The sequence below is a fragment of the Aythya ferina genome (genome assembly GCF_964211825.1).
Source record: "Aythya ferina genome assembly, chromosome: 4".
Taxonomy (NCBI): Eukaryota; Metazoa; Chordata; class Aves; order Anseriformes; family Anatidae; genus Aythya; species Aythya ferina.
Window position 1 is genome coordinate 25,003,923 of NC_140300.1, and position 24,305 is coordinate 25,028,227.

Sequence of the window (24,305 nt, forward strand, 5' to 3'; positions counted from 1 at the left end):
TTTCTAGTTTTTGTTGCTTTGTTTTTGTTTTCCTCTAGTTGCTCCTAGCTTAGTTTTCTTTATGTATTTTATTAGCTCACTTTCTGCCCAGACTCTCTTGCTGTGAAAGTTCATATTCCTTTTCATATAGATATTACCTTTGGCCCTTCTGTCCTCCTCATCTGATTCTCTTCCTGTTCTTTGCATGCCCCTTCCTCCTCCATCCCTCTTATGGCTGCTTCCCTGCTGTTTCAGTTCAGTTGTCAAATTGACCGGTCCTGTCTTCTCTCTGCCTGGCAGCCTTCCCTTTGAAGCTGTGTAGCCCTGCTCTAAATCTGTCCGGCTGGCCTCAGGCGTTGTCTGCAATACGGGAAGATGCTGTGCAGCTGTACTTCAACAGCTCTCTTGGCCTGAATTTTGGAAAAAAGTTTAATCAAGTTGTACCACTTGAAATGCTAGTGTGATTTTTTGGGAGCTAGAGAAGCGTAAGAACCGTTTTGTATGGGTTACTCCATACCTCAATGTAGGTTGTCTTTCAGACAAAAAAGAACCCCCACATACATGCGAACCCTGTAATGATTGGTGACCAGCGACTGATTGGGAAATATTAATAACTCCTGTCTGGATTCACTATGAAATGGGATGCAAAAAGCTGCAGCAGGTGGGAAGCATGGTAAAGAAGAATATTTTCCAAAAACTGGGCTTGTGTCTGTATCGTGTATACAAAGTACTTAGATTTTGGGGGGATTTTACAGGAGACATACCTTTATTCAAAGTAGTTATATTTTGCCTCTGATTCAAGGCTGACTTTGCTAGGAGGGGTAAATTTGGCCTATGAGTAGGATGGAAGTATCCCACTGGTGCTTGTGGAACAATGTGCAGCTAGGAGAGGTGGCAGGTAAAGCACACCTCTTTTTTATTTTTTTTCCCCTGCAAAAACTGGGGCAGAGGCCCAAAGACTGACATGCTCAAAATCCTCTGATCAATCAGAGGCAATGCCAGGAACAACGTGAAAATCATCTCCTCACTTCAGTCCTGTCTTTCAGCCATTAGGCTGTGTTTTCTTTCTATCATACATAGCAGTTATGCACATTACAAATACTGAGAAGTTGTATCCTCTTACTCTTTGAATTAGAAGTTGGCAAAGTACATGTTTTGTTTTAAAACAATATTTGTGCAGATTTTAGTGTAGGGGGATTAATTTGTCAGTGTGTAACACCACTTTATTTTAACTAATCTTTGTATGGCCATTTAGAAATTACTGGCTTGTTATAGCTCTAATTATAGCTTTGCTCTGATCAACCAAAAAATAAATAAATATAGACAGCAACTTTAAAAAGATCGGGGTGGGGTGGTGGTGGTGGGGAGATTTGGGCTTTCTTTTAATTTTTAGTTAGCCAGCTTAAACTTGTCCGTTTCTACTCACTGCATGCTTGGCACAAAAGAAACATTTTTTTTTTCTATATCCAAGTAACACTCTCCTTCATCTTCAAAAATCCACTGATTGAACTGAGATTAAAGTATAAGCTTTCTTGTGGTTGGGGATTGTTGGCCAAACTACAAGCAAGCAGGACTGAAATCCTGATTTGTACATATCTGGTAAGACAAGTCTTTGTTCTTTGATTCATTACAAGAAACACTTGCAGAGTAAGGTATATATATTCCAGATTGACAGCTTTTCCTTAACCATACATGGGAAGATGCAGGGCGGGCTGGACTACCTGAAGGGAAAAAGGGTTAGAGTGAGAAATAAGAACAACAAAACTTCAAAGTGGGTAGAACAGAACTCTGCTTGCGATGTGGTTATGAATTTAGCATCCATATCTCCCATCACGCAGACCCCCATCTGATTTTCAGTGTCTGCAAGTGATAGGAGATTATTTTTTGCCCAATTGAGCAGTGATAACGAGCAAAAATGACTCTAACAAGAATTCTTAACACTATTTCTTGCAGCACTTTGAAGGCTTCTCTGTCAATTACTGATCCACCCTGGTTTTTGGCTGTAATAGCTGATCTGATTATAGCACTATCTAGCTGCCAGTGAAAGGGGCAGATGATTTAACATGTCAGAGCAGTGTCTGGCTGCACCACTGCACTGGCATAGCATGCAAGGCACTTACCTGGGGCAGCCCAAGGTCATTTCAGCGTTACCACTCGCAACAGAATAAGCTAGCTTCAATTAGAAAATCATTGTATGACATTTTAAAGGCTTTGAGTATAACCTCTAAAATGCTGATACATATACAATTTCCATCATAGAAGTTTAAAGGATGCATTGGGTAATTTGTACATGTGGCTATTGATACTGCAACCAATTTCATTCCTGAGTGACTTTACGGAATTCACACTGTAGTTCTCACCTGGTTCTTCCAGCTCTCTGCATTCTTGCTGGTTCCAGACAGCTTGTTTTGTCATGTTTTCATAGAAAATACAGTATTACCATTTTATGTGATTTTGTGTACAAGTAGTGTTAACTGACCTGCAGTTTGACTTAATTTACAATAAGGGCTAATAAAGTTCTGCTGTAACTTCCTTTGGAGTTTGAATTCTTGTAGCAGTTGTGAAGTTCAGTGTTTCAGAGTTCCTAGCTAGTGTATTTTTAGGGTTTTGTAAGAAAGGTTCTGCCACAGCAGTAGGCAATGGGGCTGTTTCTGGCTTATAGGATCATAGCTCAAGAAATACCTGGATTGATATCCTAGTCCATGGGATAAAAGATCCTGTCGGCCACAAACTGAGCTGATATATTGCCATGCCGAACAGGAGTTTGATAACACTTCACAAGAGCTTCCCTCTTAGGTACCCTCAGCAGAGGCAGTGATGCCTCTTCCCACATGAATGCTGTGGTGTGGACAGGCTGCATGGGTCCTTCATCCCAAAGTCTCAGATCTGCTCTGAAATGCCCAAGGAACATTACTCACTAAGGTGTTTTTCAGTGCCCATGTCAAAATACAATCTTCCCAAGTGCAATTGAATGTTTTAATGGCTTTTTTATATTCAGTGGTAACATTGTGCTTTGATTACAAAATGTTTATGAAATGCAAGTGGTAGTCTGTGGTAGAAAAGACATTTTACTGGCTCCATCAGTACATGATTTTTTTACAATGTATCTTATAGCTGCGGATAAAATACTAGATAATATTACATTACTTGGTATTACAAATAGAATTAGATACACTGGGAATGAGAGTTCCCCGGTGAAGTTCACTTAATCTTTTTTTGTAAATTACTTACTAATCAGTTTTATATTTTTAGCTTTATGTTGCTAACATTTAATTGCTCAGCAGAGGGAGGAGAAAGAGTCAAGTCTCGTGAGCAGGAGCAGGGCTTCTGCAGTATGTCATTTCCAAAATCAATTCTCCTGCAGCAAGCAGTAGCTCTTCCTTTTTTTTTTTTTTTTTTTTTTTTTTTACTCCTCTTTGAAAGAATTTCTATAAATAACATCTATATCTATAACTAGCTCAACCTCCATACTGGATAGTAAGATCATAGTTGGATTTAGTTGAGATTTCACTTACGCAGGATAGCAGCGTGGCCCAACACCAAGTGTGGGTTCCTGAGGTAACTCCAGAACTGGAGGAGATAAGGTAGTATTGGCTCCATGTGTTTGCTGAGCCTTTTAATTTCTCAGTTTTAGCAGTTGCTTTTTGAGAGTGGAGGGTGAGTTCCGTTGCTTTACATAATAATAATATAAATATTAATAATTGAAACATGAAACAATTTCATTGGAAGGCTTGTACTTTGGAATGATGAATAGAGCTATCAGGTAGGTACCTTTTGCCTTTCCAGTGAAAATGTACTTTGTAGAGGGCAAACAGTGAGCTTTTGGTAATAGCTATTTGTTTAGTTTTAACGGAGGACTGCAGGTTGTAGAATCACAGAATAATTCAGGTTGTAGGTCTCCAGCAGGGTCTTCTGGTCAAAGCAGGATTGGTTATAGGAGCTGACCAGGTTGCTAAGTCCTTAATCATTTGAGTCTTTAAAACCTCCAAGGATGGAGATGGCAGCCTGTTACACTGCCTGGTTGTCCTCGTGGAGGAAGAAATACTTATTTCTGCATTGCACAAGGGTGGGAGTGAACAGAAGATTCCCAGTAGTAGTTGCTGTCCTGTCAGGAGCCAGAACTGAGGTTGAAGGAGACATCTTTAGGTGTGGTATTTTTTTGCTGGGGTAGAGGAAGGGGCAGAAGCTTTCACTGAAACACAGGCTGGTATCAAGGTGAGCTGGGGAAGGGCGAGGTAGGTTATACAGAAGAAGAGAGCAGCAGAATGACAAGGGGAAAACCTATTGCATTTGTCTGGGTTTGCCACCTGCACCTTGCCTGGAGCAGAGGACTTGGGTGGGCAGAGGTGAGGGTGCAGGGAAGGCACCAGGCACTGAGGAGAAAGCCCTGTCTGGGGCAGCCATCCCCAGCAGGTGCCAGAGGGGATACACTGCCACTTCCAGCCGCTCACCACTGTCACTTGGTGCCTGTCCTGCCTCCCAACACTGCCCCTGGCCACAGCCCCGTACCAGGACTGGTCTCAGGGAGTTGTCCCAGACACGTTCCCTGCCCCTCGCCACAGCACGCTTCCCTCCAGAGAGGAGCAGAGACGCAGGGGTTTGCTCCCACTGCTAACAGCAAAGCTCTTTGAAGTCAAAGTGTGCCCACAAGGTGCCTGCTGGCACTGGCATCCTGCTGGCACTGCCACCAGATGTCCCGGTGACACGGCAGGGGGAGCCCAGGCCTGCTGCCCGTGGGGCCTGCGTGGATGCGGGCTGTAGGCTCACGGCCGTCTGTGGGGAGGGGAGGCAGCGTCTGCGCAGAGGGCAAAGGTGTGAATCCTGCCCCCAGAAAAGAGGAAATTTCAGCACATTTCCTCTCTCGCAGCTGTTAATAAGATTGAGGGACAGGAAAGGGAGTCTACAAAGATCGCTTCTGAAATGCGTTGCTTTTCATTTCTAAACGTACTCTGCTTCTTTTTTTTTTTTCCTTCCTCAGTTGGATGCGCCATCTTCTAGCTCTCTCATGTGCTAGAGGCACCGCGCGGTAGCTCATTGATTTGCTGCATTTTTTTTTCCTGATTTGCCTACCAGGAAAGCAGATATAAAGGGGAAGCTGCTGAATAAATCAGCTGAAATGCTACTGCTGTTTTGATGGTGTGGTTTAGCTCTGCAACAGGCTTGTCCTGGGTCAGGAAGCTGGCTTTTCAAAACGATTTGGATTATTCACTTGATATGGTCTCACCATTTTTTTTCAGTCCTTTCCCAATAACATTTCAAGTATTTCATTACCTTTATTACCAACTCTGCCTTTTCCCTTCAGATAACTGATTGTTTAGACAACCGTGAAATAAAGGAAGTATTTAATTACTTTGCCACTTTTAAAGCCCTCGAATGTGCTGGGTATTCACTGATGCATACGTTTTTGTGTTATTCTGGAAGAGAAAACCAGGGGTGAAATGTATGCTTATCTCCAGCTAACACAATTCAAGATATCCTCCAATTTTAAAAGCTTGCATGAGCTATTCCAAAGCAACTGCATAATGGCTGCTTGCTGAACGCTTAGAAAAGGAGATTAAAGCCCAGTGACTCGGTGCCAGAGCAGCACATACCGCTCAGAGACTCACTCCCCAGTGCACAGCTCCCTACCGAGCTCTAAAACAGCCTGGTCCCAACACATTACGAAGCAGCAGCGAGCACTGCTCTACAGAATTAACCCATACTTTTATTTCCAGTGCACTCACTGCGTTTCCATCCTCTGCAGGCCTCCCCGGGGGAAGCGGATCCGGCAGCCAGCCAGCAGACCGAGGGCAGCCCCGGCGGAGCAGGACCCGGGAGCCCTTTGGGCGCATCCCCAGGTGGGTGGCTGCTGCCCTGACCCCTGTCCTGGCCCACCGCTGGTCTGGGCTTGATGCCCACCCTACAGCAGCTGCAGCCCAGTAAGTGCATCTGCAGCGGCACCAAGAGGGTTTATTAGACAGTGCAGAAGAAGGCAGAAATGACATTCACGGTTGCACGCTGCTCCAGGTGCAAGGTGACAATGTTGTGCACAGCCTTGATTTTCTGCTTTAAAGGCTCTATGCACAATCCCTAATCTGGGGAAATGAATTTACTCGTAAAATTTGAAAGCGCTATCCTCAGAATGGTGTTTCTGAAATATTACCTTTGAGCATGCATTTTATCTACTGCCTGCTATCATACTAAGCTCATGGTCTTTTTCTGTTTGTTTTTTTGAAATGGGTCTATTAAAGTTCAGCTTGGTAGAGGTAAGTAAAAGGGACTGTTTACAGTAGGTATTTAAAGGAAATCTCTGCCTGTAATTGGTATATAAATATGCTGCTCCAATTTGCTGAAGATAAATGTGACTTAAGTAATTGAGCTTGCCTCTCAAACATCAATGGAGTACCATCCTCCAAGATTAGAAGCACATCCAGACTTTTCTTGATGTGCGGCACAACTATGACGCACATGTACTGCTAGTGACAGCTCATCAGCTGGCTTAATTACTTTGTCTCATAGTTAGAAATAGGCTAGACTTCCAGGTAGAAAAAAATCACTTCATAGCAGCACAGAGTGTAACAATCTGGAATTGCAGCTGGCAAGTAATGTAGAGATTGCAGGTGTGGAATGAATCAACCAAATCCTCTTCTCAACAGTCAGCAGTGAGGAGCTCCACACCTGTGAGAAATGCTAAACATTAAGTATTGGTAGCAAAGGTTAATATGGTCTGCCAAAGAAAGCTGGGAGAACACCTTGAGAAAGCTGCGATGGTAAAACAACGTGGATTTTCAGCGTCTGCTTTGGAGGGATAGATGTGGTCCAAGCTGTGTGACAGACAACCTCATCTGCTGTTCAGTACAAGCCAGATACTTCCATGCTGTGACCCCTAAGCCACTAATGGTGTGGGAACTGCTCCAAAGTGGTGTGCATCTGCCAGGCAGCAGGAACAGCTCTTGTGTCTGCTGGTGTGGGCGTTCTTAGTGCAGCTTTGGGGTGCCTCCCTTTCTTAGCTCTCTCTCCTAGCTTGTCAAAGAGGTACCTGTTGGAGGGGGAACAGGATGAGAAGCTGAGATTGTGTTCCAGGATGTTTAAGAGATGTGTGGGTGCTTGTGCACTGCCTGGGATGGCAGAAACTGCTCCATGGTGGTGCCAGCTAGCAGCCACTGGGTTTTCACAGACCTCAGCTGTGGGCCCTTGTGCTCCTGGTCCCTGGTCCTTGTAAACCAGCATCAATTTTTTTGTTTGTTTGTTTGTTTGTTTGTGTGTGGGTGTTGTTGGTTTGCTCTTTTTCTTTTTTTTTAAGAACTGAGTCCCAACCTGGTTATTCCAGTCCAAGGCTTCCTTTTACCACAATTTCTTTGCTTTCTGATGCCTGGCTGACTTGGTTCAGTGGAAACAGCCAAGCTGGCATATCTTCCAGTGCTGACAGTGAGACCATGTTAACTGTTGTAGAGCTGCTTGTCCAGGTAGCACCTTAGAATAGGATTCCTAGAGCTGTGTTCATCACACAGCTCTAGGAATGCGCACTACAGAGATCTGTACCTCAGTAGATGTGTTAATAGGTTACAGCTCATTTCAGACAAGAGAAGTGTCTGAAATTGTTTGTGCAATCCTTCTCAAAGGAGTGCCTTTCTGCCTTTTTTAACCATGAAGGGTGTCCCATAGTGACCAACTCAAATGTTAGCATCTACATTTCATCAGGTGAAATTCATCTTTCAAGTTGTGTCTTTTCTGAGAGATTAATTTTGCCAGTGTTGAAGAAAGAAGATATGAAATAAGGCTACATTGTATCTGGAAAAAATATCTTAACCTTGTGACATTCTCTCTTGTTTGTGTGGATTAGGTTCAGATCAAAAGCAATTCAAGTCAACTGCAGCTTGTGCCAGCCCTGTTGTGAAGAGCTTAGAGTTTCCTCCAAGTCCTGTCCCTTCCAAGGACATTGCTCCAAGTGAAAAAGATGTGAAGAAACCTGAAATGGAGCAGCAGAAGGAAATAGTGCTCCCTGCTACGCAGGAGGTATGTATGGGCAAGAAAGAAAGGGAATGGAAAATGAAACAAAGAAGACCTCACAAGGAAATGGATATTGTGCAAATATCTGGTTGGTATTTTCTCTCTGTATAATGTCATAACAGGATTTCATTCAAAATATGTCAGGGAATGACCCTGAAAGATGTTTTCTGTGCCAAATCCAATGATTACAAGAGAGTTCCTCCTCCAAAGAAACTCCCCGGTGTCTGCTTGGAGCATTTGAATCTGTAAACTGGCTGTAGCAGAAAAGAGAACTCAACCTGCAAAGCCCAGTCCCTCCACACACTGGGAGAGCAGAGTATCCAAAAGGTGTAGACAGTGGATTTTGTGTATGTGGCAGGGGTAACAAATGGCCATCACCATATTGCTCTGTCAAGTACACTAGATGATGGTCCTGGGTTAGGATGAGCTTGGGTGTGCAGTGTATCAAGAACAAACAACTGATGGTTATTTTCATTGCTTCAATATTGCAAGTTCATATTGCAATTCTGGAGATAGAGGCTTATTAAACTTTGATAACGTTGTTTTAGAAATTAATAGAAAGGGTTTAAGTTAATCTTTGATTGTACCTCGTGATTTTTGAATGCAGTTTTCTGTTCCCAAACATCTCAACAGGTAATAAAACCGAAGGCCCTGGAACAAGAAGGGAGTATAGTATTGCCATTTTTAAAGAAGCTGCCTGAGACCAGCCAGGTCACTCTGCAGAATTCTGATCGACAAGGTGAGCAGAAAGAGAGGTTGGGAGCTGCAGAGAATTCAGCTGGACGTATGCATGTCCGTTGTAGTCAAGGGGGAATGCCTAATCAATGGCCTGGAAGGTTTGAAAGATAATATGTTTAATTTCTAGTTGCATCTGACTGATACTGGTAGTGTGGCTTCTGTGATGCGAGGGACGCTTCTTGCTGTTCCCCTTAACCACAGCAGCAGAATTGTGACACAAAGGAGGGGGCCAGGCCTAACAATTAAAGCTGTATTATGTCCATGAGTATTATATTTCATTAGTATGTTGCTCACAGATGAAAATGGCTTAATAATTGGGTTTATCTCACAGTAAAAACTCCTGGAGACAATTCCTCACTCAGCTGCTTGTGTGTAGCTCCTCTTTATAGATGACCAACACGCATATCTGGCCACATCCCCCAGTTTGACCTCTGCGCATCACAAGCTCTTGCAAAGCAGAACTTACTTTTCTTGCCTTCATGACAAAGTATTGCTTGAGATTGGTAATATTTAGTAGTTTTATTTTATATTGATTTTAGAGATGCATATATGTGGGTATTGTGAAAGAAAGAGAGAGAGGGAGACAGAGGGAGAAAGGGAAGTTTTCTTCCCCCTGTGAACTTGCGAGGTTGTCAGCTTATATATAGGTAATATAATGATTTATCCCTGCATTTCACTGAAGGTAATCCACTGTGGAAAACAGGAATGTCAGTAAAGGAATGAGAAGTCTTACTTGTTTTAAGTGGGAAGGTACTTTCCAAACAGGCTTTGCCAACAGTATTGTTTTGTTTCAAGCACAAATCAGTCCAAATACGGAGTGACAGATTGTAGGTGTCTCTAGTATTTTCTAAATGATGCTGAAACACTTGGCTGCTCTCTAGTGTTCACAGCATGTATACCATGAAAAGATCAGATAATCCTTTAAAATATGCATGTACAACAGAAACAAATGCGAGAGTGTATTAGCATTTCTGTGCTAGAGCTCTCATATAGGGTTAGGTGCCATGCTGCAAAAGTAGCATTTAAATTTGGGTAGTCCTTGTGATCTGCAAGGCCTTTAAAACCTTTTGAGCTTGTTACAAAGCTGCTGTAATAAAAACCCCACTGGTGGCCGAGTAGGGCAGGGTCTGAGCCTCACCACCACCTTTTGACCGCCCTGTTTCTTGTTTTGTCTCTGTGCCGTCCCCTGCAGAGCCGCCCCGCGGGGCCGCGGTTCCGCTTAGGGTGCGGAACGACTGGCGGCGCTCACGGTTTTTCTCACAGCCAGGTAAATGCAGCACTAAGAGCAGCTTCATCCCTTGCGCTGCCTCGAGTCCTAGGTGTCTTCAGCTGTGGGACTGGGGCGAAAGCTGACGATCCCGGGGACTTTTTCTGCCTCTCACTTCCGTAGAAAGCATCTATTCCTGCTGCACAGTTGACAAAGAGCTGTTGGGTTACGCATTGCTGTGATGCTCTGGCTTCAGGCACCAAATGAAATCACCTGCCTCTAAATACCTTTTCCTTATTTCTTTACATCAGCCTGAAGACATGAATAGAGAATGGCAACGGTCCTCTTCGTAACTGTGGCTCTTGAATAGTGTAGTCCCACCCTTGTAGCTTTGCTATGCTTTTTCCTTCCTTGCACTGAACCACGAAGGGAAAAGTAAATCAAAGTAGGTAGTGCTCAGTGTTCAAACACTGCTAATGGCTGTGGCCAGAAGTAGACAGCAGTAGCTAGTGGTAGAGTAGAACCTGGTGTTAGTTAAAGTTGTGCTTCTCTGTACCCAAATTAGAAGTAGCTTTGTTGGTGATGGGTGTAGTCTATTTTTCTGGTTTGTTTGCTTGCAATTTGTCCTTGCATTTGGTTGTGGGAACAAATAGAAAACTAACGTGAGGCTTTTTTATACAGAAACAACATAGCTTTAATTGCAGGCTGAGCACTTTTTGCTGTTTTGTCTTGTTAAGTTTAATTTTTCCTTTTTCCTTTTTTTTTTTTTCTCTAGCTGATTCTGATAGTGGTGACAAATCAAATGTAAGTACCATTTTTGCATTGTCGTTTTGGTTTAGATATATGTGTTTAACAAAAGTGATTTTTTTTTATTTTTTTTTTTTAATGCAAACTGCCTTGTAACATCCCTAAATCAGACTGAGAGAGAAAAAACAGAATCCAAGCCAAAACATGGCCTAGATCTGTGATTGAAGTGTTCTTCCCTGGATAAAAATTTAAAGTGAGGCTTTAGGCTGTTGTGCTGGCAGACATATGAAATGAGAGAATATATTTCACATTCGCAAATTTCTTTGCATGTTGCACAGAAGATTACAGAGAAGAAAAATAGAAGTTTTCCTTAAATTTGGGCACCTGGAGGCATCTTTGTTCAGTGCTGCTTAGAGCTTTCTTTCAGGTCTTTTTCTTTTTGTTCCCTCCAGTTGAAGTTTCCCAAGCCTTTCTTTGCAAACCAAATGATTATTCTCTCATTTGGATACCTGTGGGAAAACCCAAGTGTCAGTGAAGCTCAGGATATGGTCTGCTAACTAAGAATACCATTATCTGGTTCTGAGTTTCCCATTTTAACATCACTGCCGGGGGCAGGCCAGAGGGGGTGCAGCCTTCTGGTAGCCTTGTGAAGAATTAAAGTCTAATAGCTTGGTTTTCCTTCACACAAGCGCTTCAATTTCTGGTCCTGGGATCCAGAAGAAGAGCGGAAGCGTCAGGAAAGGTGGCAGCATGAGCAAGAACGCTTGCTTCAGGTAAGGAAGATGCTACATTTCTTCCACCATGTGCTTCAGATGTTTCCAGCTCCTTTAGACAAAAGTCAAGTATTTCATGTCATGTCTTCCACACCCTCTGTGGATGCTTTAGAGAGTTCTGTAGCATATGAATGAACCAAATACTCTCTGTGGTTTATGTAGTATTACTTCTCCCTTCCCCACACCCTGGGTGGACTGAAAGGATTTAGTTCTGCATTCCAATGCAGAGTTCAACCAGATGTTGATCCTCAACTATATTTAAAGTATGTTGAGCATAAACTGTGAGACTCTTAATTACTTAGAGCCTCTTTCTTGAGACTAATATTTTCCTAACCCTGATGCTTGTGCAACTCTTCTTTAAAGTGATGGTCTTAGTAGCTTTTTGTAGATTTCTGCTGTGTTTGCATGTTCTTGTTGGAAAACATCAAACTAAATTTGTACACAAAGGTGGTGGTTTTTTTTGTTTGTTTGTTTGTTTTGTTTGGTTTGGTTTGGTTGTTTTGTTTTGCTTTGTTTTGTTTTGTGAGGGGGAGAACCCTCCTCAAAACAACCACTGCTTTTGCTTGGTGGTATAGAGTATTCTATAAAAGGTTTGGGTTTGTGTCGTTGGAAGAAATGCAACAGCCCTGAGAACTTGAATTTCCCCTGCGCTTAGTAGTGTCTTTTGATATTACTCAGTATCAAAGTAGTCAGTGAGTAGTATCTTTTGATCCTGGTTAGGTTTGATTGGTCCCAAAGAAGTCATATGTTTCCTCCATGCAACACAAGAGCACCAAACCGTCCAAGGATGAAGAACAGTAAAATGGAGTCTTTTCATCTTGTACAACTACTTGTGTGTCTCTGTGCTGCTTTCTTAGGTTTATTTCTTTTTAGCTAGTACGTTTATTTCCTCTTGGAATGGTGTAAAGTTCTCGTCATGGTTTTTCTGACAAATGCAGGTGTTCTTTTGACAGTAAATGCATTTATTTTGGATTAGGCAGATGTGGTTTCTAATTTGAACAGAAGTTGGAACTGTTGTAAAAGGCATATAGAAGTCACCATTCTTCCCCATATTCAAACCAGTTCTGTCACACAATTATGAAGATCTCTTTAAGGTAATTTTTCATATAAAACTGTGTGAAATTAATTCTCAAAAAATGATCCCATCAAGGAGGAAAATGAATTGCTTAGCAATTATGAGCTTACCTTCATCAAACCTTTGCAAACTATTTATTTATCTTTTAAATTTGCACAATTATTCATCATCCATTATATTGTACCGACATCTCTCTTGAATTAGTTCCAAAACCAGCATCTGCAAAACCTGTTTGTTTGTATTCTGCTTAGCTGTAATTATTAATGCAAAATCCATGCTTAAATGTTTTCAGGTGTGTGATATCTTTTTACAACTCTTAAAACTATATAATAAACAAGGAATTATTGAAATTGTTTAGAATAAATTTAATTTCTGTCTAAGCACATAAAAACTTCTAACAGGTTAAACTTCTTGTAGTATGCTAAAAGTTCCATATGGTTTGAAGGTCTTAATTGTAAGAGATAGAAGCAAGTGGGAAAAGGAGGAAAGGAAGCTTTTTTGACACCCATGGATGTTTCTAATTTTTACCTTTCTGTTTCATCCTGTTTCTGATTGAGCCATTTTTAACAGGTTCATTTTCACTGTAGAGATACCACAGACTTTACTCCCAATATGATATGCTCTGAATTCACCTCTATTTGTATCCTCCTACAGGAGAAGTATCAGAAGGAACAAGACAAGCTGAAAGAGGAATGGGAAAAGGCACAGAGAGAAGTTGAAGAGGAGGAGCGTAGATACTACGAGGAGGTATAAGGCTGAAAGGAGGAGGTTTATTGACTTTTTTGTATTTAAATGCACCCACTTATGTAACCAAAAGAAAACCCATATCTAAATTGTTTAATGAAAGACTTCTCAAGGCTGAATTCTCAGGAGGATTGCTTCTCTTAAACACTACCATAGGCACTGAGGAAAACTACTTAAATATTTAGACAGGTATCCTCAGCGTCTCTGCAGAGGTGGAGGTGCCTAATTGCCATGCAAGGCTGGGTGAGTCAAAAGGGTTGTGTCTGGGCGCGCTCAGGCTTCCCTGCAGAGTGAAAGTCTTTTGTGCTTTGGCATATACTTGATGTCTGGACTTGGTGGAATTCCAGATGAAGTTATTGTCCGCCTTGGGCTTCATCATGTAGATGTTTTGTAATCTAGCCTGTTTAAAAAAAAAAAAAAAAGTCATAGGAAATGTCCAAAGCTTCCAGTTGTAGTATATTTACAATATAGACAATAGTGTTTTTATTCTGTCATATATGGGTCGTTTTTGCAGAAACGTGGAAAATATCAATGTTGTTAGTCTGACTAGTAGTACCTTATGCAAATTGATGTATTATCATCTGTGCTTGAGAGCCATGCTTGTAATCTTAAGAAAAAGTTTTTTTTTTTCAGCTTTTGAAATAGGTTTCTTGTGTACTAGGTGTAATTTCTTATTTTTTTATGTAATTTAATTGACCAATGTTGTGAGAAGCAGTGGTGCCATCCCAAGTGGAATACTTTTTTCAGTTTGGAAATGGGCATCCCATCTCAAAGATGGTAATGGTGAAAGGTGGGGGATTTTAAAATGTTGCAGCAAATTAAAAGTTGAGGTATTACCGTTATTCTTGGTAACATAAGTTCTTTCCTAGACATATAAATATGAACATGTAACCAAACTTTACACTTCTAATTTTTAAGCATGTAGTTATAATTCTGTTTTTTAACTCCCACTCTCTCCTGGTCCTCTCTTTTTTATTTTTTTTAATTTTTTTTATTTTTTTAGGAACGTAAGATAATTGAGGATACTGTAGTTCCATTCATCGTTTCTTCAAACTCTGCTGATCTCCTCTCTTCTTCTTCCTCTACCACTGAAGGAAATAAAACAGAGGTGAGTTTCTTGTGGAATCCTAAGGCAATAAAGTCAAAGCCATCTTCAGTGCAGAGTTTCACTCTTTGCTAAAGGCTAGCGAAGTCTGGGAACAATGAGAGGAGTATTTCCTGGAGTATTTCCTGGATACCTTCCATAACTGGCAATACCTCAAAGTGCTGTAACTTGTATATTTTCACAAGTGAAGAGATGTACTCCTAAATCAACTGGCATTGTCCCATTTTGGACTGGAGCAGAGGGTTAAACTTTCTTTTTTTGCAGCTACTTCTCTTCTTTGACTGGTGCTGTGAAAAAAGTCCCCTGTTTCTGTTTGTTTTACCTACCCTCTCAAAGCCAACAAAATCTGAAGTTATTTCCCTGCATGCGAAACCTTGACTGTCAGACAGTGCTTTAAGCATATCTGAGTTGGGATTGAATCTTACCTTCCTGCTTTTCCACCTTTTCTGTCCTGCCATCCCTTCCAGAAAACAGCAAAGCAAATGGAGGAATGTTCACTCTCTGATTCTCTTCTTGCATATGCTGCACAAAATGTTTAACTTCGTGCATCTAACATATAACTAAGTGTTTGCCAGAGAACAGACCCCCCCAGGTGACACCAATACAATAAATGTGGGATTCCCAGACTTAAATTTTCTCCTGCCCAAGGCAGCCACACTGAAGAAGTCATCTGCCTTTTTCCATTTAACTTCAGGATTAGATGTCCTGTATCATCTGCTTCTTCTTGCATTCTTCCTAGCTCATCTTGTCACTCATCCTCAGACAGGGTCATCAGCCACAGCCCTTTGTCCCTATGGCTGTATAGTGGTAACTGTAACTCCTGTGTGGAGTTGCTTGTTCAGGGCAGTGACTACACCTAGAAGTGAAAGGTCCCATGCCATGGCTCACACAAGCTGCTCCACTCAGGTATCACCCACTCCAGTACATTTTGAACGTAGTACTGGCGTTGCCATTTTAAAATGCCCAGAGCATGCGAGCAGTGCTCTGCCCAAGGCTGCCAGCAGCAGAGTTCCCATTATCATAGGCTGAGGCCCTGCACAAAATCTTCCAAAGACTAGTGCAGAGGACTGTTTAGCCTCTCAGAGTCATTTAAGCATTTCTGCCAAAAATACATAACGGAAATGCTGTTTCATAATTGTCAAAAACTTAACTTTTATTTTAAAAAATGTCCATAACTTTTTGTTTTGAGCTCCATTTAATCCAATTAATTGGCTATGTTAGCTGAAGTCTTTGTTAAATACAAAGTTAGCCTTATTAAAGTCAAATGATTCCACTGTATAATGTGAGGTGTTCTTTATGAAGATAAGGTGTGTAAATACAATATACCTGGGGGTACCTTGTGCTTTGCTCATGTGCATGCTGATGCTGAGTTCAAGAGAAGCTCCTTGTTCCCTCCCCTGCTGTCTTCTAGAACACAACTGATTCAAACAGCTCTCCAGAGGAAGGCAAACAAAATGAAGTTACAAGGCAGAAAAAACTGCTCTGGGAGCAGGACAGTATTCCAGCTCTGAAAAGCAAGGAAAATGAACGCTGGCAAGAAAAGAGGAGGTATGGATCAAGCCTAGGCATTTCTTAGCCCTTTGGAGTTTTGTGTTCTGTATAGTTCTGGGACATCACATTTGCCAATGATTGATGCTGGAACATCAGCATCTGACCATGAGGCTGTGATAACTGCACGTCTCAAGGTGGTAGTTCCAGTGGTGCGACAACTACTAGAGGAGGAAATAAAGTGCATTTGGTCTTAGTCTTCTCATTTCATTGGCGTGGTGATAGGTGTAATACATCCTGATCAGGCTTATGTATATATGGCCATGCGTGGTGCTAGCTGGCCATGTCAGAAGGCTTACCTTTTCAGCATATGACTTCTCTGAGAGGTTGTTACATCAACCAGATCAAAATCAGATCTTAGCCTGGACATCTGTGTATGTCACTGCACTGTGTTCTGCTTACAAGTTTCACAAGCCTTTGGGATGAATAAAGGAGAAGGAGCCATTTTCACTCAGAAGCAATGTGAGATTGCCTGTCTGTCTCGGAAGTGCCATACCCAAACTTGCCAAATGGTGTTCAAAGTACTGGTCTTTTGTCAAACTGGTAATCACAGCTTTCACAAAGCATCTGATGATGCTGAACGCTGTATAGAGAACACTGAAAGAAGCTGTTTCTCTACCAAGTAAACCATTTTCCACAAATCCAGAGTGGTCTCTAGTGCATGTAAGTGGCTGTGTGTGAGGTAAGAAGGAACACCTGGCACGTTTGGAGTCAGACTTGTTAACTCATGGCTTTTACCCATTGGTTTGTCAGTGCTGACACATATAACAAAACTTCTGTTGCACATAATAAGTGTACATTTTTGCACTTACATTCAAAAATCTGATTTTACCATTAGACTCTAGTTGGATTTTTTCCTCGCTTTATTTATACAATGTGACTTATTTTTGTTGGCAGTGGAAATAAAGTGCTCTCAGGACACCCAGAGACGGGTATCTTGAAAGGAGGTGAACAGGAGCACCAGGTGTCAATGATGGAGCGCAGCTCACCTGCCCGGCTGAATCTGCCATTGACTCAGGGTGAGAATCAAGACCTTCATACGCATGTATTCTTACCCAGATAGAAATCTTGCAGGTATTTATAGTGGCTTGCAATTTAACTCAGAGAATTTTGGAAATTAACAGCACACTTACTTCTTCAAAATTTGAATATCTCAGATTCAAAAGTTGTTTTTTGTTAGTAAAGAGAAATAAGGTAAAATTTAAAATCATATTTACATCAGCAATTAATGTTTTGGCTGCAAGTAGAAATCTAATTTACAGTAATCTCACAGTTATCTTCCATCTGTTACATTACCCAGTATACATTCAGGATTTGTCTTGATACAACTTGATAGAATTTTAAAGATCCCATAAATATTGCTTGCTTGATAATGTAGAAACTTCCCCAAAGCATTTCTGTCAACAGGGTCACCCTCAAAAAAGGGAGATTCACTAATTTATTATCACTGTCTAATGTAAGTGAACAGTGGAGAGTTAATAAATGGAGAGTAAATAAGTAGGACTAAGGAATTGTAGATTTTAAAAACAAATTTTAGATCTTCGTTTTCAATCTAACATTAAAATTAATGATTATAAATAATGAACCACCCATGGATAATAAAGGTTTCAGAGTTATTAGTGTATTATTACTTGTGCATTATTACTTGTGTATTATTATTGTATTGTTTCCTGTTCCAAATGCAAATGCAGTTTATTTAGTTTAGCAGGTTTGCTCACCCTGTCACAATTTTATTGTGTTCTTAGCTCTTTGATAAAGGTTACTCGAGTAAAGACAGCAAAAGATGCTGCCAAGTAAACCAACCTTGAGGATGTGTAGTAGTGATTAAGCAAACTTAAGAGATTTGACAGTTTTAATTCCTGCTAATAACGCTTTTCTGGTTTCTCTTCAACAGCTTGTTCTACTTCTGGCAGCTCCTTTCTTGCCCCTTGACACATCACATTCTTGCTCTTTCCTTAAGATCTTAAATAGTCAGGACTAGTTTTTTTTTTGACCTTGATGATATAAAAAATACGTAATATGCTTTTCATAGACCCCAGTAAAAATTTGCTTCTCCTCTAAACCAGTTAGTTGATGCTTTGAAAGGTAAGGCCCTTCCTGACCAGTGAGCCACAAAATTTGTCTGGAAGGATCCATGTAGTGTGCTCTGTCCGATGGGCAGGATGGTTGGTTGCCTGGGCACCACAGTTCATTGCATAGTGCTGAGAGGTTGGTGTTGTCACCAGGCCTTAGGCACTCATCTGAAACATAAAAGGAAATTACAAAGGAAGGAAATTGTTTATTGATAAGCTCATGGAGAACTGTGAGTGTACCACCTTTCTATCAACTCTACATACTATTATGTGTAAGGGAAGGGAATGCAGCAGGACTTTACCCCATCTGATGCAGCAGAGCCCATCTCTGATTTCGTGTTGGTTTTCTGAGAATTTGTTTTTAAGTGACAGTACTTTCAAAGGGGTACAAGCTATCCGAGGAGAGGGCTGGGGATGTGAAAACACAGCACTGTATGTAACTGAAAGCTTCTGGTGTTTCCTTACAACGGTCAAGGTGGTCATCTTTGCCTAATTCTGACTTTCATGTCTGTTGTCTGCTTTATGGTGCGTCCACAAGTTTTGTTGGCTAATCAGTACTGACAAAAGCATTTTGTCCTAAGTATTGAGATGTCCCCACCTCCCATTTCAGATGTCTCATGGAACCAGCAGTTGCTGACGAAACAGTCCCCGCATTGCTCCGAGGACATTCGGCAAAGATCTTTCCTGGGTCAGAGTGTGGGACAGAAACCGAACTCCACAGGGGAAGGAAGGAGGTGAGAACATAAAATAAGAGTTACTGCAGAGTGTGCGAATTCATGCTGACTCTCTCCTCCCCTATATCCCTGCTCAGCATTCTCTGTAGGTTAGGTTTCACTGGCACGCTGAAGTTTGCCTCACTGAAGTTAGTATCTGAGAGCTTCATTCCCTGGCTTCTAAAGACACATCGCTTATTCCACTCCACTGGAATAGTTCTTTAAGAATTATGGCATTTAAAAGAGGATATTTACAGATTAATGTTTTCTTTCTGCTAGAAACTTTGCATATATTTTTTTCTTCTCTGATGCTTTGCTGTGTACTAAAAGGTAATGCCATTTCTTTCAGTAAACAGGGTATACATTTACCTAATATTTGCAAAAAGTGTATCTGTAATGAGGAAGCAACATCAGTTTTCTGTAGTGTATATACGAACAGTCTCCTTGCAAACTATGTCACCTCTATAAAGCTTGTACATGTATATTGTCTAACTAATGTAGATTGAGGTTTGGTTACCTAATCCTCATAACAAACTACTCATGTGTTTGAAAAAAAAAATCTAATCTGTTAGCAACTTCATGCAGTGAGAGATTGAATCAATCCTATGATTGCTGATAACAGAAAGCGTGCATGTTTTTCCTCACCAAATTTTTGCAAGATAGAATGGATTCAGATAGGAATAGTCCGCTTTTCAGTGTTGACAGCTTTGTTTTTACCCAGTGAAGGGCACAGACCCTCCATCAGTGACCCCCTGTCTGCTCTACCAGTGTGCCTCTGTGCACATTCCCTTGGCAAGATGTTGTGCCTTGCCTTGACCCTTCTTCATCAAGCTACGTTGTGTTGGTAGGAGTCAGCACGTGGGTAATTACTTTGTGAGTTATTTTATTGAGCAATAGCAAGCAGATCAAGACTCTGAACCAAAATATGCATGCTGGTTGTTTGTTTTGTGTCAAAATGGCAGTAGACATCAGATTTATGCCTCGTGATGTACCCTTCTCAGGATAAAACCTCTGTTATTTTCAGCTGTAGTAATGCATTTTCTCTCCTGTATTTTAGGGCAGGCTGTCACGAGAACTTCCGATCCGGGCCATTGTCTCCCTGCTCTCCTGCTGCGCCGAGTCAGTCACCCAACAGGTACAAAAGGTCAATAAGGAATTTTGCAGACTGAATACGTCTTGTGGGCACTGGTGAACGGCTGCAGTATAAATCGCATTAGTATTATGCAGATGCATTATTTATTCTTCTAAATCTGGCAATTCATAACCGTCCACATAATAAACACGTAGCTCCCTCTTCCATATTTCCTGCCTGCTTCAGCAGTATCGTTGTGTTTTAAAATAACACAGTTCGGAAGGCAGCTATAGGACTGCTTGATCATTGAAATTTCAATGAAATTGAAATAGGATAATATAAGCTCCAGTCAAAGCAAGCACTAAAGCATGAGCTCAGAGCATTTAAGTCAAAGGATGTTGTCTTTATAGTGAAAAGTCACATGCTCAGGACTAAGATGTGTTCCTGGAGATTTGATTCTGTCTGTCAATGAGCTGTGCAGTTTTTAGTGAGATAGATGTTCCAACTCTAAATAAATAGGAACTGCAGCCTGACTGAATCACCAATAATTTGGGATATATTAAAATCAGTTAGCTTATTAAGTAGGGCAATCATACAACACAGAAACCATAGCAAAACTTTGTTATATTTAAATAACATTTTTCTTCAGGTTTGATAGCAAAGCTTTCTTTCCAATGCCATTTGCATTGTCATGAAACTATTGGGATTTTTTTTATGTGAACAACTTCTCCTATTTTTGCTAATAATAGCTGCAATTTTGATGATATTGCAAATCATTTATCACTACACGTAACTATTCTTGATAGCTACGTCATATCATTTAGCAGCTGTAACCTGATCTGAGTCCCTTTTCCATGATCTTCTTCTGAAATAAATCTTAGTTTTGAAAATAATGGATAAGATGTAATCAATCCTTCCAGTAAAACATTAGAAAACTTCTCAAAAAAATTCTCAAAGCACTTTATTCTTTGATTCTTCTATTGTCCATATAATAAATCTGATAGTGGAGAAGAAGTGGAAACAAATCTGGACTCTAGGATAATGTAAAAAGGGATGGGAGCAGAAGGGTTATGGTTGTAGGTGAGGAGAAGAATCCAATGAAGTTATTCTAAAAGTAGTAACAAGAATGAAACAAGAAAAGACACTGACTGCCTGTGCTGCCAATGTACATGGTAGGATAGAAAATGATGTGCTCAATAGTGACAGAGATTAGATGGAGGCAAGAACAGTTTTTGGTTGTGATGACTCTTTGTGCTGCTTCTGTGTCTTCTGAAAAAAAAAAAAAAAAAAAAAAAAAAAAAAGCTTTTTAATCATAATGCAGCCCATATCTGTCTCTTCTGGTGGCTTATTAGGTTGTTGCACCAAAAACATGAAGTGAGATATTGTAAATTTGCGTACAATTTCATCAAACCATCTTTTCAAAACACTTGACATATCCTGAAGTTTCTCTCCTGGTTTCAGCCCTGGCTCTAAAAAGCGTGGATGACACATAATGACAGGGGATCCCATTCGTTCTCAGGCTCATCTCACTAGATGAACACCACTTCTGACAGGCTGGCAGATAGGTGAGAAGGGAAGAGCGTGAAGCACATATAAGTGTATACCTGCACTGCCGTTAAAAACATTATGAAAAAGAGTACCTGGGGCCCAGCTGTTATCAAACAGCTGATTTATTAGAAATGTCTAGACAGGACTGAATCTTAGAGTGAGAGATGAAGTATTTTTGCAGTACAGATGAAGGTCTGATTTCAGCTTTTATCTAAACTAACTGGAGTATAACAGGCATGTATTTGCAGCAACATAGGCTAAACTGAGTTAGTAAGTGCCTGATTCCTGGTCTGTGCTACTGCAGTTATGTTGCTGCTTGAACTTAGCCAGCTCATTTAGGTGTAAGAGCAGCATTCCTGCCTTCTGACCTGCAGTAAGCAAACCCATGTGCAAACAAATAGAGAAAACTCCAGACTGAGAATCCGAGTCAGGTAATGTATGTGAGTATCTGCTTTGATTGCTGCGTCATTGGCTGGGTCCTGGTCATCCACAGGCATGATTCCCATCCATCCGTGCCTCTGCTAAAGGGCTTGCATCTCCCTTGATGTAGCACAGCAGACTGGCAAGGAAATGGGTCCGAGCTTCTGTGCATTCAAGCATTTGAACTCCTCTGCTTGGATGGCAGATGTGCATCTGTGTGGCAGGTGTGCAGGCTGATTCAGCAAAAGCCTGCTTTAGCCCCAGGGCTCAGTCAGAAGCCCTCCTTATTTCAGACAAAGTTTTGAATCATACATGTCTTGTGTTAAACTGTCTTCAAGTAGAAAATGTCCTAATGGTTGAAGGGCCAACTTGCATTTCTGATGTGAAACCCCCCCAGCACTCCCTTCTCCCATCATTTCCCTCCCCCTAAACCTGTGCAAATATTTGTTTGGGTTTTAGTTACTGCTCTTTTTTTCTTACAACAATGTTTGTCTCCTAGGTCTGTCAGTGGAAAGAAGCTTTGTTCCACCTGTGGGCTTCCTCTTGGAAAGGGAGCTGCCATGATTATTGAAACACTTGGTCTTTACTTCCATATTCAGTGCTTCCGGGTACGTCTCTTATTGTGCCCACCTGCAGAAAATCTCAGGTCATCATCCTGTGTGAGGAGAGAGTGTATTAAGGTCTAGATGTGTCACTGGAAATGAGATGACCAGGGATTTGCATGCTTATTATGTTTGTTTGTGGATAAGTGAAAGTAATACTGCTATACAGTCTATTGTCAGATGTTAGATGAACTAAAATCTGTAACTTAGCAAGTAAACTTAGCTTCCTAACTTACAGAGGGAGGAATCATGTAACTTTCCGGTTGTACTTGTTTTCTAAATATAAAATTAGATATCTTGTGATTTTTTTTTTCCTTGAATCTGGTCAGTTTGTAAGCTCTCTGACCCATGGCTGGAAAGCTTCGACTGTGGAAAATCATCCAAAAATATTGCAAGATTTTATATTCTGAAGATTTTCTCAGCATTTCTATGTATATCCTGGCTTTCACCAGAGTTCTAAACAGAAATACTTTTGTCTCTGTTTTTGAATGTCTCAGGAAATGACTAAAGACAGTGTTATCTAGAGAACTCAGAGTGTCCATCTGCATTATCCCGGCCCTAGTTGGTATTAGGTGTTTATGTAGATTTATTTATTTATTTATTTATTTTGACATTTACTCAAACTAAACCTCTGGCCTCTAGAAGATTTTCCTGTGCAAACAGGCTGGCTCTAGAGTGCAACATCAAAATCAAGTGTCTCTTAAAACCACTTAAACTTTACCTCTGTATGAGTACTGACTGCTGAAATCCAGTCCTAAATGCTGTTGGCTCTGAAAAAAAAAAATAAAAAAAAATGTTACTGATATGCAGTACTCCACAAGATTATGGGCTGGGTTCTGGGGGGTTATTTTTTCTCACTGTTCCAAAAAATATTGAAACAAAAGTCAAAATTTTGGGAGAGTTGTGACAGATACTGGGGCATGACCTGTCATACTTTGTGCTTCAATTGACAGTGTGGCATTTGCAAGGGACAGCTGGGAGATGCAGCAAGTGGAACAGATGTCAGGATTAGAAATGGTCTTCTCAACTGCAATGATTGTTACATCCGATCCAGAAGTAAGTATCAAATCCTGTCCTAAGGTGGATGTGTATTTTTGTCTGATTTCATGGTGAACTCTAACAGCACTGTTACCATCCTTTTAACTGACGGGCTCTTCTCCTCCTGGAAAAAAGTGTTGTGCCAAAATGGCTTTGCAACTTAGGCATAGCTTTGCTATAGAAAGGGGAGCCTTCCCATCTCATTTTAGTCATCCTCTTGTATGAAAAAGACTTCCAAGCTCATTAAATCTTGCACAAAGGATCTTTGTTCAGCAATACTAGGCTATAAGGCAGTTCTTCTGCATAAATATAAACTTCTACAGAGTGCACACACATTGCATGTCCTGAAGGCTTGAATCTGTTACTTCACACAAGTCAGTATAGCTGCCTCCACTAGATCTAGGATCCTGGGCCTTATTTTGAGAAGTTTTTGTTTTGGTTTGGTTTTTGTTTGTTTTGTTTTTGTTTTTGTTTTGTTATGTCTCCAGGCATCTATTTGCAGAGAAAAGGGTGAAGGAAAATATTAGGAACTTAATGTAACTTACCACAACGAATCCTTGTGGTGGGATCCTCAGACATGTGCTAATATGTTGCTGGCTACAAGTTTTGAAGAATGAGCCAGACAATTGCATGTCAAAGAAATCTCAATGCACTTTTCCTGCCTTACGTTAGATCACCTGAAAATCCTAGTGCTGGATACCAAATTGCTAGAGCATTTCAGAAGGCACGGAAGAAATCCATGGGAGTAATCATTGCCTTTTTGTCACATGTTCGTGTTCAGTATACTCACTGCCTACAGCTGTAACTGATGGGCAGGGATATAGAGCACTTTTATCTTGTTATTTCTCCTCCTCTACCTCAAAAGCAATAGAAATCCAGGAGTAGGAAAGATACCTCCCCACCTTTGCTAGTAGAACAGATTCTTTTTCCTCTG

At 40.9% G+C, this 24,305-nt stretch overlaps 1 protein-coding gene across 9 annotated transcripts in view; it reads left to right on the top strand.

Moving 5' to 3' along the window:
- The window catches only part of LIMCH1 (LIM and calponin homology domains 1), a 173,048-nt gene that overhangs the window by 143,894 nt on the left and 4,849 nt on the right, over positions 1-24,305 (top strand). For 7 of the 9 annotated variants that reach the window (XM_084516523.1, XM_084516526.1, XM_084516528.1 and 4 more), the window contains 13 exons: positions 5,723-5,816; positions 7,802-7,974; positions 8,602-8,707; positions 10,689-10,717; positions 11,350-11,433; positions 13,163-13,255; positions 14,256-14,360; positions 15,769-15,905; positions 16,803-16,924; positions 18,588-18,711; positions 19,748-19,834; positions 22,231-22,339; positions 23,287-23,389. In XM_084516523.1, the coding sequence (XP_084372649.1) occupies positions 5,723-5,816; positions 7,802-7,974; positions 8,602-8,707; positions 10,689-10,717; positions 11,350-11,433; positions 13,163-13,255; positions 14,256-14,360; positions 15,769-15,905; positions 16,803-16,924; positions 18,588-18,711; positions 19,748-19,834; positions 22,231-22,339; positions 23,287-23,389 (1,366 nt within the window). The remainder of the gene's footprint in view (positions 1-5,722; positions 5,817-7,801; positions 7,975-8,601; positions 8,708-10,688; positions 10,718-11,349; positions 11,434-13,162; positions 13,256-14,255; positions 14,361-15,768; positions 15,906-16,802; positions 16,925-18,587; positions 18,712-19,747; positions 19,835-22,230; positions 22,340-23,286; positions 23,390-24,305) is intronic. The other 2 variants (XM_084516524.1, XM_084516531.1) reach the window with 1 other exon arrangement.